Source organism: Xenopus tropicalis, chromosome 9 (assembly GCF_000004195.4).
Source record: "Xenopus tropicalis strain Nigerian chromosome 9, UCB_Xtro_10.0, whole genome shotgun sequence".
NCBI lineage: Eukaryota > Metazoa > Chordata > Amphibia > Anura > Pipidae > Xenopus > Xenopus tropicalis.
The window spans coordinates 66,758,485-66,775,685 of NC_030685.2; the positions used below are offsets into that span (position 1 = coordinate 66,758,485).

General features: G+C 40.5%; 1 protein-coding gene across 1 annotated transcript in view; it reads left to right on the top strand.

Moving 5' to 3' along the window:
* The window catches only part of LOC100497531 (dynein heavy chain 11, axonemal), a 187,259-nt gene that overhangs the window by 101,209 nt on the left and 68,849 nt on the right, over positions 1-17,201 (top strand). Inside the window, exons 47-54 of the mRNA XM_031893873.1 lie at positions 1,265-1,367; positions 2,627-2,866; positions 3,957-4,118; positions 5,245-5,438; positions 6,022-6,184; positions 8,699-8,822; positions 12,864-13,006; positions 14,574-14,735. Coding sequence (XP_031749733.1) covers positions 1,265-1,367; positions 2,627-2,866; positions 3,957-4,118; positions 5,245-5,438; positions 6,022-6,184; positions 8,699-8,822; positions 12,864-13,006; positions 14,574-14,735 — 1,291 coding nt within the window. The remainder of the gene's footprint in view (positions 1-1,264; positions 1,368-2,626; positions 2,867-3,956; positions 4,119-5,244; positions 5,439-6,021; positions 6,185-8,698; positions 8,823-12,863; positions 13,007-14,573; positions 14,736-17,201) is intronic.

Here is a 17,201-nt window from a genome sequence, read left to right on the forward strand (position 1 = left end):
AAAAGTGAAACTGACACTAAAAAATTACTCTTTAAGATATGAATGTACATTAAAATGTACCTCTAGGTCATGTTTTTTGCTGATAGGGCTGCTTTTTTCAGTTATTGTTTGTCAAAATTACTACTAAACCTGACTGTCCCTTCTCAGCCTGTTAGTTACAGTTTCTAATGCTAAAGGCCTCCTGCTGCACAAATATGGCAGCCCCCTCATAGAGAAACATGGGGTATCACGGAGGTAATGTAAAAGCAACGGACAAATACTTTTGAGACAGAATTATAAATAGCATACAAAGACAATGTTGTGATTGATGTAAAAAAAAGTGTAATTTCTGGTGTCAGTATCTCTTTAAGAGACCTTGGGCAGCCTGGAGGGGGGTCCTATTTAAAATGTAATTGTGCGCACAAACATTTGAGTGTTTGGATATTTTTACACTAATGTAATATAAAGCAGAACCCCAATACATTCTGTGAGCTAAATCTTTCTACTTCAAGAAGAATCTCATTTCTGCCTTATGGGGGGGCCTCATTGTTTGATCCTTTCTTTAAAACAAATTACAATTTACTATTTATAATGACTTGGAGGCAAGTTTTGGAGGCATAAAGACCATGTTTATTGCTAAACAGAGCTAGCAAATAACCAATCATAGCCCTTATTGTGTGTTGCTCCTCAACTTTTTTTATATTTAAATGTTGCTCACGTGTAAAAAATGTTGGGGACCCCTAGTCTAAGAAAACAAGGTAAAGTATAGTGCCAATAGTTTGCAGGATGGTTTCCACATCAAGTTGCATCCCATAATCACCAGTTGAAGAGCCTTGCCTTTAATAGTTGGGATAAAGCTTTATATATTATGCTTTATTTTTACAGCACAGGCATGTTACACAATGTTGTAAGGTGCAATTCAAAGGTTGGAAAAGCCTTATGCATATCCTGAAAGTATATTAACTTTTGTCACAAGTGGTCATGTGTCATTGTTTTTTTTAATTACTTGCATTCCCCAGGGGTCCTCTCTAATGTTGGAGCAGCCCTGTGGCTGAGCAACCCAGTTGTAGCCGTATACACCCCTTTCTCCAGTAAATGCATTCAAGGGATGCACAAAAAATAATTATCAGGCTAATGAGTTAATGTGATAATGTTTTATACTTTAAATGTGGTAGAACGTATATAGAATACAGTGTGTAACCATGTCTTGCACAATGGGAAAAGAAAAGAAGCGTATTGGAACTGTTTGGCCAATGGAGGAATTCTCTTTGTATCCCCACCACAGGTATGACAGACAGAAACTGATTGCAAAAGAGATACATAACTGCCAGTATATAACATGCATGAATCCTGCAGCTGGAAGCTTCTCCATCAATCCTCGTCTTCAGGTAATTTGGCTCTCCTGTTTTTTCATCTGTTTTGGATAAGATACCGTTTATTGTATAGGGAGAGCGTAAGCACTGAGATCAAAGTAATTTTTTTATGCTCTAAGGGGGTTATGTAATAAAAGGTGTAAAGTTTGCAAAGGAGCAGTAACTCATAACAACCAATCAGCAGGTAGAATTTACTGCTCACCTGTTTAAAAGCAAACATCTTATTGGTTGCTATGGGTTACTGCTACTTGCCATACATAGTGCCTTTTAGTACATATGGAGGTAAGTCTTATCATGATAAAAAATCACACTTTGGCCATGTTCCGACCCTCTCTAGATGTACATTGTTCTTCCAGGCCATCAATTTGCCATGTACATAACCATATAAGTAATTACCATTCCTGTGCATAGATTTACAATGTTATGTTCCATCATAACCTCACTGGATTCACCTGAATGATTCTAAGGCAAGCAAGGTCTGCTTAGGCAAGGTCACTAAATGAGCAGATCTTAGCCATATATTGCTACTTCCATCCTTACAGGACAAGGAAACCCCAATACTCACTTCCCAACCAATAGCATAATGTGCCCCCTTTTGAACCTCTAGGTTGTTTTCTACAAACAAGTCTTACTTTATCTTTAATTCATCGTAATAAAATAATGCCCTCAGGAACCTGAGAAACATTAAAATATTTCTGCTGACCAGAACCTTTGGCTCTAGATTCAGTAATTTGGTCTGGGGTAGAACTTCCATCAGATACACATTTTGTCCACTGGAGTCCCAAGTAACTGCAGAATATCATGCCTTCTCTGTCTTAGAAGCCTTGTAATCACTGCTCTGCCTACGTTTGTGCCTTTTGTGTTCCCTGATAGCTGCCCCACCCTAAGGGCCTGATAAATATCTGTATGAGCCCAAATCACATACCTAAAAGGAAAGAACTCTTTTTGGTGCCACACATTGGCAAATGGGCTGCCAATTTAGTAAATAATCCCTACACCAGCACCCTATATCTGCCCTTTTATGGGCACCTTACAGATAAAGAATGAAGATACAATTTCCTGCAAAATTCTCCAGGAATGCACCAATACAGTCACTGGGGTGGGGGAGTGCTCTGTTAGTGAACCATGTTATAATATTGGTATTGGCTGTAATAAATACAACCCTATATTTGTGTTTTCTGAACTGTTCATGACTAGTATCTTCATCCAATAACATGCTACAGTCTCACCTCTAGAGTTTTGCTGCCTTTCATGTGATTTTTTTTTCCTTTCAGAGGCATTTCTCTGTGTTTGCGGTGCATTTCCCTGGCGCGGATGCATTAAATACCATTTACAGCAAGATCATTAGCACACATTTCCAGCATGGCAGCTTCAGTTATAGCGTTATCAAAGCTGTACCTACCTTAGTACAAGCAGCAATTTGCCTTCATCAGAAAATGACCCAGAATTTTCTCCCAACTGCTATCAGGTTTCATTATATTTTCAACTTGAGAGATTTAACACACGTATTTCAGGTACATTTATTTTCATTTCAAGTAAGCTTCTGTCTGTGTATAGATAACGTTAATGAATGAATGTGATTAGTAAATTTCTTATGGGAATGTCCTTAGACTGGGACCCTTTATACAAGTGTATGCCTATATGCCCCTATGACTTTATGGAGCATTAAAGGAAAACTATACCCCCAGAATGAATACCTAACCAACAGATAGTTGTTACCATATTAAGTGACTATTAAGGTATCTTACCAAACTAAAATATATACAGTATATAACTAAATAATGGCCTTGTATATCCCTCATCCCTCAAAAGTCCCTCATTTCCCTTTGGTCTTCTGCAATGAATGGAAAAAAGATACAAAGTTTCTCAAATTAAATTAGATAAGGAGGCTTTTGGCAGAGAGCCCAGACTTAACAGTCAACACCTGCACTTAGATACAATTGTAACTAATAAGATAAACAGGTCTCTTGGGGAAACTGAGGCTTGCATCTTAAAGGGGACTTGTCACCCGAAGAAATAATTGCAAATCCTTTTGTATCGGGTTAGTAGAGCAAAATAAACTTTACTGATACAGTATAAATGATTGAATTTCTTTTCCCTTCAGTCTTGGAATTTACAATCACAGCAATCTGGCAGCCGCCATTTTGTGGACACTGTTATCCCCCCAAAATCTTACACATTTGCCATCTAAGTGATATCTAGGAAGTATTTAATGGAATATTAAAGTAATTGTAATTGAAAAATCTGAGCTGTCAATCATACAATGCCTGCCCCGCCTCTATGCCGAAGGCATAGAGGCGGGGCAGGCAATATATGATTGACAGCTCAGATTTTTAAATACATTTATCACAGGTATGGATGATGTTATTAAAAAAAGAAGTTCATGTTTTATTTGTAACAGACTTTTATTATGAAGCTTTTAATGAGTTGGTGACAGGTCCCCTTTAAAGAGCAAATTCCCTTCTCCACTTCTTGCTTTCTGTATCCATATCCCTGTTATATTAAGAAAGAAAGAAAAAAAAGAATAACTGTTAAAAAAAACAACTAAACATAAAGTACAATCATACAACGCATGTTTCTAACTGCATGTTTGTTCTCCTCCAGGGAATCCTTCTTGCTTCTCCGGAATGCATTCGATTCTCTAGCGATCTAGTGCAGTTATGGCTTCATGAATCATCTAGAGTGTACTCTGACAAGCTCATGGAAGAAAAAGATATCGAACAGTTTAAGAAAGTCCTTATTGATACATCTAAAAGATATTTTGAGGTAACATACAGCTTTAAAGCTTTTAACTCTTACATTGCATTCCCCAGCTGTTGACAATGGTGGTCTAAGGTTAATCATATAGGCAAGAGGATTGTCCAAGCAGAAGCCTGTTTAGCAGCCATCTTGGTGGTATCTGACATACGGTGATTGATGTACACTTTGAACTTGCCAGAATTAAATTTTAATCAGACAAAAGGCAGATGTAGCGCTTTTAGGTGCCAGAGAAATAGTAATAATCTTGCCTTGGTCTACATGACCACAAGACTGTAGATGACTCTCATTCATTTGGTTTACCAATTATAACCCAAAGCTCTGTAACCTCACACAATGCCATGTACCTATGGACTCTTAAATAAATAGCAAATCCCATGACCTCTTGTTTCTATGGTTTCTGTAAAGGAAACACTGCTGATCCCATCTACCAAAAGAATCGCATCTCCAGTATGGGTGGCAGAATTTGAAATCTGGGGACACACATAGGGGCTGATTTACTAAGACACGAATTCGAATCTGAATTGGAAAAATTCCGGTTGGAAAACGAACATTTTGCGTCTTTTTTGCGATTTTTTTCGGCACCTTTATGACTTTTCAGAAATTGTCGCGACTTTTTCGTTACCAATACGATTTTCGCGAGTTTTTCGTAGCCATTACGATTCGCTCGTATCTTGTCGCGACTTTTTCGTATTGAGCGCTTGTAAGCGGCGGCCGAAACTTTCAGACTTAGCATGATTTTGGAAGCCTCCCATAGGACTCAATGGCACCCTGCAGCTCCAACCTGGCCCAAGAAAAGTCACCATACTGAAGCTTGAATGAATCCAAACGCTACGAAAAAAATCGCAACTTTCGGAATGGCTACGAAAAAGGCGCGACTTTTCGCGCAAGTTTTAATGCTACGAAAAAATCGCCAGATTTTACGCAACATTCGGATGGCAACGAAAAAGTCGCAATAATTTTCCGAAAAAATCGCCAAATACTGATCATTACGAAAAAAACGCAATCGGACGCATTCGGCCGGTTCGTCAGTAAGTAAATGGGCCCCTTAGGGTTGGACTAAGGGGCGCAGGGCCCATCGGGCTGTCCAGCAAATTATATGAACATAATAAGAGACAGTGTTTCTCTTTTGCAGGGCATTGATGAGGATGCATTGCTCCAGATGCCACTGGTGTATTCCCACTTTGCTCACGGCATTGGGGAACCCCGTTATTTTCCTGTGTCAGATTGGGAGAAACTAACTAGAATTTTAACAGATATTCTTGAGCACTACAATGAGATCCATGCTGCAATGAATCTTGTTCTCTTCGAGGAAGCCATTCAGCACATGTGAGTTTCCATGCATTAGATTATGAGAGTATGAGACCTCCTGATCCTCTACTGATTAGTCATCTGTAATATTTTATATGGGGCAACAGGTAAAGTAAATAACTGTATCAGGACTAAAAACTGACAAATATCAAGATTTAAGTGAAACTCGTCTGCAGTTGGTAAAGTATTTATTCTGTTTAAGTTGGGAGCTCAAACATTGACTTCCCACTAACAAACAACTTTATTGTGGACCCTGGCTGCTCAAGCATTGTCTATTCTTATTCAATCTTATTTTACACTATATAAGCCTCTGAGGAAGGCCTCTGTAGATCTGATACATAAGGAGACTTTCCTACTCTGATAAGGGCCTCTGTAGACCTGATGCGTAAGTCTGTTGAGGAATGCCGGCTGAGTTATATGCAGAATGTCCCCTTCTTGGGCAATCAACAGAACAGGTAGAAAACAGTAGGATTATGTCAGTAGAGCTGTGCCTTCCTGTGGCTCATTGGCTCCCTTCATGGATAAGATTAAGTAAATGACAGATTGCAAGAGGTTTCCTACAGAAATATTCTGAGTATGTTTCTTTTAATGACGTTTGCAGCTGCCGTATCAGCCGGATTCTTGAGTTCCCTTATGGCAATGCTCTTCTCATTGGAGTTGGAGGCAGTGGCAAGCAAAGCTTATGCCGTCTGGCTGCTTTTCTCAGTTCACTCGAAGTTTTTCAAATAACCCTTCGGAAAGGTTATGGCATCAATGATCTCAGGGTAAGATGGATGTTTTCATGTTGCGTTATGTAAATGCATTTTACATTACAAGAAAAAGAATGTATTGCCAAAGCAATGGATTGAAGGGATGCCTAGTCTGAAGGCCCATTAAAGTAAGTTTAGGGGGTGAATGCCTAAAGCTGGGCATACTTGTGCTAATAAAATTTCACACACTTCTTGTATGGTATCCATGTGTTTGTGTTGAGGGCAGATTATCCCCTGCTACTCCCTAACTTGCATGTCTGAGTGACAAAAAAGTTAGGGGGCAGGAGTGCTGCCACCATAGACAGTTTTGTATCCCTAATGGGACACAGGTCTTTCTGTGCAAAAACAGAAGGCAAAGACCTGTGGCAATTCAATTAGTGTGAAAGGCTGGGTGCAAAGTGCAAAAACATGGCACATTAACGACCCTATGGAATCCAAAGACAGCCAAAGACAAAAATCTAAAGAATGCCACACATGGGCATATACACCCTTTTGAACCAATGGCTGAATGAGTGGATCACCACCTAATTAGGTAACATACCATGGCAACTTTGTATAAGTTGAATATGTTATTTAGCACAGATCACACACGCCCTTTGGCATATCTTTACCATTAATTTGTATGTTTCTCTACTGAATGCCATTTCCTTTGTATTGTCCCTCCGCGCCATACAAACAATGCCCTTTTTGTTACATCAACACAATTAAAAAGTAACAGAGATGTGAATTCCCTTGGTAAATAATGTGTGAGAATCACCCTTTGCTTAATTACCCATTTGCAAATAGCTCTTTGCGGAACACTTTGCAGGTCACTGCGGAACAGGCTGTGTCACAATTAAAGAAAACAAACCAATTTCTTCACTCGTCCTTAATTACAGTGACAGTCTTCTCTAGCTGAAAGGCATAATGTAACCGTTGCTATGGTTTCTAACTTCACATTTTGTAATAACTTTGTTTTAGTGACTGTAAAGGCGCAAGGGCTGCAAGGGAGAATTTGGGGAGGGGGGTTGGATTGTGTATTAGGGAGCTTAATATAATTTTTGGTTTTCTTTGTTGTTGTCTTAATCTTCACTGGTATTACAGTCAGGAGATTAGTAGACTTCATGGCACATAATGGATCAATCAGTACAAGGAATTACAGGGTTCGCTTGCCGTCCCACCCACCAGTTGTGTTGCTTGAGGCAGTTTTCCTGGGGCCACTTTGATAGCGCAGAGAGAGCAAATTCATCTAACATACTCTTAAAGCTTCCAGGGGCGGCAAAGCAACCTGGCACATACTGCCGCAGGCAAAGTAGCAAGCTTCATTTCAGTAGCGGCCCTGGTTGCTGGTTGGGGTCAGTGTCACTAATTTTACATTGCCCCAAGGAAATGTTGGTGTCTGTTTTTGAAGCCTTAATTGGGGTTGTTTACCTTTAAAAAGTATTGTAAAGTAGGGATGCAACCCCTTCACCTCCTGCAGCTTTGACTGACCTCCTGTCCAATAGCTCTTTGAGAAGACACTTAAAGAGGACCTGTCACCTTAAGAAATAATTCCAAATTGTTTTCTATTGTGTTTGGCAAGCAAAATAAACTTTACTTACACTATATAAATTATTTTAATCTTATTTTCTTCAGCCTTGGAATTCACAATTGCAGCAAGCAGGCAGGTGCCATTGTGTGGACACTGTTATCAAAGCAAGCTGTGTATCCTGCCAATATCTTGTTTCTGTGCCAGTATGGCAGTATGCCTAAGGCATAGAGGCGGGGCAGGCAATATATGACTGACAGGTGGGATTTTTAAATGCCTTTATAATGGGTATGGATGTGGTAATAAAAAAATGATTTGGGGTTTCATGTTTAATTTGAAAAGAACTTTTATTATACAGCTTTTTATGTCTGGGTGACGGGTCCACTTTAAGGAAGACCCCTGCTGCACTTCTGCCTCCAGTATAGAGCTAAAAACCTCTGCTGCAGTTTTAGGTCCTAATTTTACATTTGCCCCGAGGAAATGCTGGCGTCTGTTTATGAAGCTTTAATGTTTAATGTTGTTCACCTTTAAAAAGTATTGTAAAGTAGGGATGCACCGATTCCCAGATTCAGTTCTGGATTCAGCTGAAGTCTTTTTTTTTTTAGCCGGATTTGAATTCAGCCGAATCAAAGAGCCGAGTTGAACTGAATAATCTGTACCCCATATAAAGCAAAACAATTTGCAGCATGTGCCCAACACCTATTTCCACTTGCGTTCACGTGGCAATTTCCAGCAGCACAGAGGGTTCGGATTTGGTTCAATTTTTAGCTGCAAATGTTAACAAGGATTCAGGGATATGGCCAAATACAAAACAGATGGCTTTGGTGCACCCCTAGTGTAAACTGCAAAAAAATGGCCGCAACTCACATTTTTTGCACTTTCGTGTGAAAAGATTCAAAGGATTCCAGATAACAAATTCTCCATTTGTATAGTCATATTCACTTTTCTTTTACTACTTTCAGGTGAACTATTTTATAGATGTAAATGTAATTTGCATCTTCTTTATCTTTATCCTCTCATAGAGTGATATTGCTACACTGTATTTCAAAGTGGGAGTGAAGAACATTGGGACAGTTTTCCTGCACACAGATGCCCAGATACCCGATGAGCGGTTCCTTGTTCTAATCAATGACATGCTGGCTTCAGGTAAAGCATACAGAAGCTTTATTTTGTTTTCTATCGCAAAGTCCTCCCCCTATAATAATGTTCCTTATTACCACCAGTTCCTTTATCCCACCCCCTCAATCCATTCATAGTCTTCAAATCCTGCCTTTGGCATTGCATAGTAGCCGAGTGTTGTACCATGTTAGCCATAGAACAAAACCAGAAAATATAGATTAGGTGATACCTTTTATTGGCTAACTAAGTAGATTTTAAAATGAAAGCTTTCAGGACTAGTTAGGTCCCTGCTTCAGGCATGGTATCACAGACTCATTTGCACAGCAGGTTATTTTTCTTTTGTGGTTAAAGATCTAATCCTTGTGGCGACGGGGATCCCATTAGGCCCCAAGACAAAGTTTGAGTTGCAACCCCTTCACCTCCTGCAGCTTTGACTGACCAACTCCTCCTGCCCTATAGCTCTTTGAGAAGACACTTAAAGAAGACTAGTGATGAGTGAATCTGTCCCATGGTGAATTTTCTTGGAGGTTTCGCGAAACAATTCGCCAATGGCGAAATGCGGAAATTCGCTGTGAATCCATGCCTGGCAAAAAAATTTGCTCATCACTAAAGAAGACCCCTGCTGCACTTCCGCCTCCATTATAGAGCTGAAAACCTCTGCTGCAGCTTTAGCTCCTAATTTTACATTTGCCCCGAGGAAATGCTGGTGTCTGTTTTTGAAGCTTTAATAGGGTTGTTCACCTTTAAATTCACTTTTAGTATTCAGTTTCATTTTAGTAGATCAGGGGTCCTCAAACTATGCCCGCAGGTCGCATACGGCCCCCAAGGTCATCCACCCGGCCCCCGCTGGGTCCTCACCCCTGGCTACTACCTGTCTGCCTCCGCGTTGTCCTCAGCCCCAGCATGTTACGTCTTTGCATCCCACTGGCTGATGCTAATGACGTGTCCAGCGGTAACGTGATGCCCTGGTGCTGAGCACAACGCTGAGGCAGACAGGTAGTAGCCAGAGGTGAGGATGCAGCGGGCAGGGGGGGGCGTAGTTCGAGGACTAACTATAGTCCAGTCCCCCAAGGGACTGTGAACTGGCCCCATGTTTAAAAAGTTTGAGGACCCCTGATGTAGATAGTGCTATTCTGAATAGTGATGAGCAAACCTGTCCCGTTTCGCTTCGGCAAAAATTCGCAAAATGACAGAAAAAATTGCGAAACAGCGAAAGATCCACAGAATGCATTTGCTACACAACTTTTTTGTTGCCCACGTCTTTTTTTTTGCCTTGCGTGCCTATTTTTGCCGCAACAGCGCCCTTTTTGCCCCGAAGTTTTGTGAAACAATTCAACAATGACAAAATGTGGAAATTCACTGCGAATCCATGCCCGGTGGAAAAATGCGCTCATCACTAAGTCTGAAACATAGTATTTCTTTAAATGCTGCAGCTACACAATTCTTCATTAAAAGTAACTGGTATGTTTTTAGTGGCGTACGTAGTCATTCATCAGAAACTTTACTGGCATTTATGGGTTTAATTATAACTATGAAAATGGAATTAAAATAAACTCCTGTTCAGACGTAGGTTTCACATAGCCAAGTAGACTGCATTTGCATCTGCGGCTTTAAATAACCCTGCTCCCAGATAAAGGAAACAAGAAGGAGAAGAAAAAAAAATTACCCCAACCTTTCTGCAAATGCGTTCATGATCAAAACAGTTCAGAAATATAACATTTTAAATGAACACAGGGCATCGGGGTTTGAATAGGCTTCATCAGCAGATGTGAGAGGTCATCTCTGGAGATCTGTAATAGGAGCTGTCAAGTCACCTTCGTGACACAAAGGAAACACGCTGCTTAATATAATGAGTCGCAATCAGCAATAATTTGCTTTATTATGAACTTATTTTTTTTAAATAGGTTTTTCATCTGTGCTTGTTTCACTGCGAGCAGTTATCTGTCACATAAAATTAAAATATACAAATATACAATTAAGGGTGCAGTGTTCTGTCAGTTCTTAACAGGGAGAGCTGTGTTACTAACTAGTCTTGTTATTTTTATATGGTTACGGGGGGGGGCAGATATTAGCACCATGGCAGGAATAGCCATGCATAGCAAATCAGTAGTTAGGAATCCAGTCATATAGACTGATCTGATTGGCCATGGTCCTAGCTCTGAAGCACAGGGGACTAATGGTCTGCAAGTTTAAGTTAAGCTGGCCATACATGCACCGATACTATCGTACGAAACCTCGTTTCGTACGATATTCGGTGTGTGTATGGCATGTCGGTGAGTCGACCGATATCGCAGGAAGCTGCTGATATCGGACGACTCGCCGATCGCCCAGGTTAGAAAATTTTGATCGGGCGCCATAGAAGGCGCCTGACCAAAATCTGCCGTCAGGGCTGAATCAGCAGAAGGAGGTAGAAATCCTATTGTTTCTACCTCCTTATCTGCTGTTTCAGCCCTGACGGTGTGTGGCGGATCTGACGATGTTTCGTGCGACTAATGGTCGCACGAAACATCGTCAGATCGCCACATGTATGGCCAGCTTTAGTCTTGATAATAAATACGAAATGCTTCCTGCTACTCACAGTGGAAGAAGGGCCACAAATAGGCTCCATTGTCTCTGCAGTTTGGCCAGTTGGAAGCACAATCTGCTTTGGGGCCAGTTGTATATAAGTAGCTCAGCCACGAAAAGCTCATTGCCAAGGCCACAATAATATCAGAGTTATCTGACATGAGTTACGTGTAGTTTGCTCAAAGAAGGAGCAAGATATTCTGTATTTGCCTCCCACCAGCATACATGCTAACAAAAAGGTGTGAAATTAAATAAATTGCCATTGAAGATATTAGTTCAGTTAGCTTCATTGCCGTATGGGTGCAGACTGGAGGGTAGCGGTAGGTCGGGGGACCAGCTTCTGATATATAATGTTATTCACATTTGCAGAAGTGCCTTTACATATTCTCTATACGGCACAACTCACTACAGGGGGATTTGGGGGACTGCGACTGCATTAGCGCCCATAAGTGACCCCTAAAGATTTTAATCAGACAACTGCACACTTCAAGGAGAAATAGATTATAATATTAAGTGCTCATTATTGATTGTTGCTGTTTCTTTAGCATTATTTAAAGAAATATTAATTAAACCACTTAACAATTACCTTAATCATTTTCACCATGCTGTAGGTAGGTGCAATCCTTTGCTCTAAAGGTGACCATACACGGGCTGATGATTTGGTCAGCAGTTCATTGTGTATGGGGCCCACTAATTGGCCTGTCTGACCAAAACCTGACCAAAAATTGCCCAGTTATTAATGGGGCAGATTTAAAAATCCCATTGAGGCAAGGATTGCAACATTTGTCCTCATCAGTTTACCTGCATTTACCATCTTTATGATCCAATCATTTGGCCTTTGTTTCACCACCTCGCCAAATAAATGGATATTAAAATATTTGGCTAGTTTTGGAGGGCTGTACTGTGGAACTGAGTTTATTGCTATTATCATTGAACACTGCCTCCTGTGCTGTTGCTTCAGCGGCCTCGCTGGGAAGGGAAATCTAACCCTTGGTATCTTCATAAGGGTTCAGAATTGTTAGTACAGGTATGGGATCCCTTATCCGGAAACCCGTTATCCAGAAAGCTCCGAATTACGGAAAGCCCGTCTCCCATAGACTCCATTTTAATCAAACAAATTAGAATTTTAAAACTGATTTCCTTTTTCTCTGTAATAATAAAACAGTACCTTGTAATTGATCCCAACTAAGATATAAATAATTCTTATTGGATGCAAAACAATCATATTGGGTTTTATTAATGTTTTATTGATTTTTTAGTAGACTTAAGTTATAGAGATCCAAATTACGGAAAGACCCCCTTATCCGGAATACCCTTGGTCCCGAAAATTCTGGATAATGGGTCCAATACCTGTATAGTATATTTAGAGATACATCTTAAAAATACCTTTAAAAAATAGTTTCAACCTAGTCCCCTCGTTTATGACCATGCAAGCCTTATTACATACTTATTACATACTCAAGCCGTCCCCCCATGCTGTGTGTTTGGAATTGTAACCCGCAGGTGAAATCCCAGATCTCTTTAGTGAAGAAGAAGTTGATAGCATTGTCTCTTCTACACGAATGGAGTTGCGTGCCCTGGGCCTGCCGGACTCCAGAGAGAACTGCTGGCAATTTTTTATTGATCGCATCCGCCGACAGCTGAAGGTGAGGATAAAAAGAAAGAAAAGGTCCCTGCTGCTCGTATAAGAAGAGAAACACATGTTCCTACTGGCTGGCTGCCACTTGCCTTTGAAATTCTGATGATTCATTAGTATTTTATGGTGCTGGGAAAAGTATCACAGGTTTTTTCTGCAGGTCACAAAAAAAATCATCAGTCACAATTTCTGCCTGGGACTGTCCATTAGAAAGACTCTGTTTGTAGATTTATGGAGGCTGTTTTACTTTGGCTGCTGAAACTCAATGATAAGAGGGGGTGTTTTGTGGCTTAAAGAGCTGTAATGTTCCCTAAAATAAATATCTAAGTGCCCATCTGTTTCAGTTCCTACCTCCAAAACTATAAAATCTGTTAGGCTATAATTTACCCACAGTTTTCTTCAAAGGTCACAATGACATTTACTCACTGTCAACATGCAGGTATTCTAGGGTGATAAACAGCATTAAAGTGTCTTTAGTTTTGTGAAAATATGTGATGGCAACAAAAGGCAAAATTCAAGTGTCTTACACGCTACTCATAGACTGTATGGCCACAGACTGTGTGTCCAACAACTCTTTTGAAAGCCAAGGGTATTAATATGAAGTTGGTCTTCTCTTTGCTGCTAAAACAGCAAATAAACTTTATTCTCCTGGTAAAGTCCACCATTTTCCACCATTCATTTGTAAGAGGTGGGTAATGATTGGACAAAAGTCCAAGGCTTCCAAGGGATCCAGCATCCCAGACCAGTAGATCTCTTGCCTGATCTAGAACAAATCCAGAAGGCTAGGGAAATGATAAATATACATTTTTATCCTTGCATAGTGCAGTGTAATCACCTCCTGAAAAGAGTTTATTCATTTACTATGACGTAGTACATATGGGATAATTTACCATTCACAGGATATGGTGAAAAGTGCAACAAGCAGGCATAAGCCAGGCATGGACTGGGATTTAATATAGGCCCCTGCATTTAAAAAACACAGAGGCCCAAACAGCCCAATAAATAGTGACTGTCTATGGCATCTTACAGCAGCCCCTCTGGCATTTGCCAGAACCCACAGATTGCCAGTCTGATCCTGATGTAAGTCATCATGTTTTTCACACTTTGCACCCTGACCCATAGGTGAGCACCCACAGGTTTCATTTTGCAGTTTAAGACCCCCAATGCCTGCTATTGGCAGGAGAGGTAAGTAGGCATCACCTCTGCTGCCCTCCTGTGCGTCCTACTGTGGGTGCAATCACCAGACAATCTGATATGCTCCAGATGAAAGTGCTTCTTAAATAAGCATTAAAATGTACAACTTTGTGGCCTTAAGTGCACTTGCCCATGCATTGGTAATATTAATATATGCACCCCCTTATGTAATATTGCAGGTTTTATTACATAGTTTATACAGTTTACACTTTCTGTTTTCTTTATAATTAAATAAAAAGCAGTTATTCCCTCTGATCCATTTGGGTTAATTTAACACTCCAGTGCCATGCCTTTTCTCATTGGGCAGTTACAATATATCATTAGCATTGGCTGAAATATATCCTCCTAACCCTGATGTGTGTGTGTGCATTTTTCTGTTACAGATTGTCCTGTGTTTTTCACCGGTGGGTTTTACTCTAAGGGCGAGAGCAAGGAAGTTTCCTGCCCTTGTGAACTGTACAGCAATTGACTGGTTTCATGCTTGGCCCGACGCTGCCCTGCAGTCTGTTAGCAGCAGCTTTATCCAGAGGCTGGAGGGCCTGGATGTAAGTAGAACAGAGGACATTTCTGTAGATACCGTATATACTCGAGTATAAGCCGATCCGAATATAAGCCGAGGTACCTAATTTTACCTAAGAAAACTGGAAAAACTTATTGCCTCGAGTATAAGCCTAGGGTTGGGAAATGCAGCCGCTACTGCTAAGTTTCAATAATCAAATAACAGATAAATAAATAAAAGATAACTTTAGGGAAAGAAAAATGCTACAGCAGCAGACAAAAGCAAGTTTGGGAAGGCTAAGGAAGCTTCCATACTAATTATCAAGTACTTGCCATCCTGCTGTGTGCTTTGCATGACTAGAGGATAACAGATTAGAAAGAAAGCAACCACTTCACCTTCGTTACATATCATATCTAGAGTTGTTCCCATTTCCCCAACTATTGCAGCGACTTCATCTTGACCTATACACAGGATGTCTTGGCGCTGTCACTGTGCGCTATACACAGGCATGTAAGCAAATGATATGTGACCATTGTGCACACAGGAGGGATAAAGCGATTACTCTACTTTTGTAACTACCAGGTATTAGAGACAAGTCCAGAGCATTACATTTGGTGAGAAGCAGGTATGACAGGTTCTTGTATGCACAGGGGTATTCAAGACATGGCAATATCGACATTTGAGTTTACTGCTTATTTAATTGTCTAAAATATTTATAATTTATATCTATATCCCTGTGCAACTGAAGAAGGTACCCAATTAGTGATTAGACCATGCATACACAAATCTGATATGGTCTTGGCTTGCCAACCTTACACCACAGCTCTGCATTCTGTGGTCAGATACAAGGGAGCAAGTCCATTCTTGGGAGTCTGTCCCATGTACAGGGAAGCCTATGATTGCCAAATGACTTATTTGCACAGACGTGTCCCTATGTAATGAGAGTACTGCAATTAAACTTGAAAACTGAAAGAGGGGGCTCCTTTACCCGGTAATGGCCCGCGCATTCAGCCTTCCTGCCAATCCAGTGCGATTGCAATAGTGCGCGTGAGATTTAAACCCGGGAGGTAAGGTCTCAGGGGGGGTCGGGCTGTGCGCAACGTGAATGAGCGCAACGAGAACAAGCTCAACGAGCACAAGCGGCCCTCAGTGATGCTGCTCCGCTACGCGCAGCACATGATGTCGTGCGCCTGACGCGTCCACACGTAAGGTCGTCCACAGGGGGGTGCGCGCAACGAGCGTATATACGGTAAACATGTAATGCGATGCAATGCGTCCAGCACCGGGCTTTGCTTCCTCCACAGTAATAAACGGCCGGGAGAACGTAACTACCGTATATACTCTAGTATAAGCCGAGGGTGCCTTTTTGAGCACATTATTAGAGATGGAAAAACTCGGCTTATACTCGAGTATATACGGTACTCTATTGGCATCTGCTTTTTATCTATGTTTGGCTTGGCTGGTTGCATGAAGTACAGGTTAACAAATGTGTATTTGTGTGCGGATCTGAACAGGCAGCAGTTCTGGCAAAAAAAATATGAATGTGCCTTATAAATATTAAAATATTCAGTATATTTGTTATAATGTTCAACATGAGCTGAGATGGTGAGGATAAGTCACTTTTTGCTGTAACGTGTTACGGGAACTGCAAAGAAAAGTCTGATATACAATATTTGTACTTTTAACCTATTTTCTATTAGGCTGAAACTAGTGTGATTTTTATTTTGCAAAATGTTGCTGCATTACTCTGTATATTACCGAAAAAGATCAAAGATTTAGTATTGCATTAGTGCATTGATATTAGAGATACATCCCTTGCATGGCAAACAACGAAAATGATTCCAGACAGACTTTAAAAATATTTGGCAAAATTGCCTCCAGTTTGTAAAGAAGCAGATGCACAGTTGCATCCATTTATAAATCGGATGCCTCTATGGTAGGTGCAGCACAATTGCAATAAGAGTAATACCCATTTGTGTTCATAATTATGCCTGAATTCTGGGGGAAATGGTGCATTAGGGGAAAATAATTAGGATTGTGCTCAAAATTGCAGGTAAGTGAAATCGTCCTATTGTTTCTTAATGTTATATAATGCTTATGATGTTTCTGGACAATACTAAAATACATAGCTTGCTGCCCCTGGGTTAGCCTGGAGGGAAGTCTCATAGTGAGACCTAAAATAGCCCACTCTGGGGTGAGGGGAGCAAAACTTAGGAGATGTGCTTTAGAGAAATCCCTTACCTTCAGCCAGAATTTTTTTAATTTTGGACATCCCCGTAGTGCATGGTATGTATCTGCCTCATTCTTATTACATTTTGGGCAGATATGAGTTTTCCATAATTTCAGCTCATAGATTTTCATAGGAGAATAAAAATCTTGGTATGAAAGCATGGGAAATATTTTGATATTATTGTGGAATGATTCAAGTATGTCTTTCATTTCTAGTTCAGTAGTGTTGTAGCCATTTTTCAAAACCTCTATGATGTGTTGTATAATCTATTGGTACATGTAT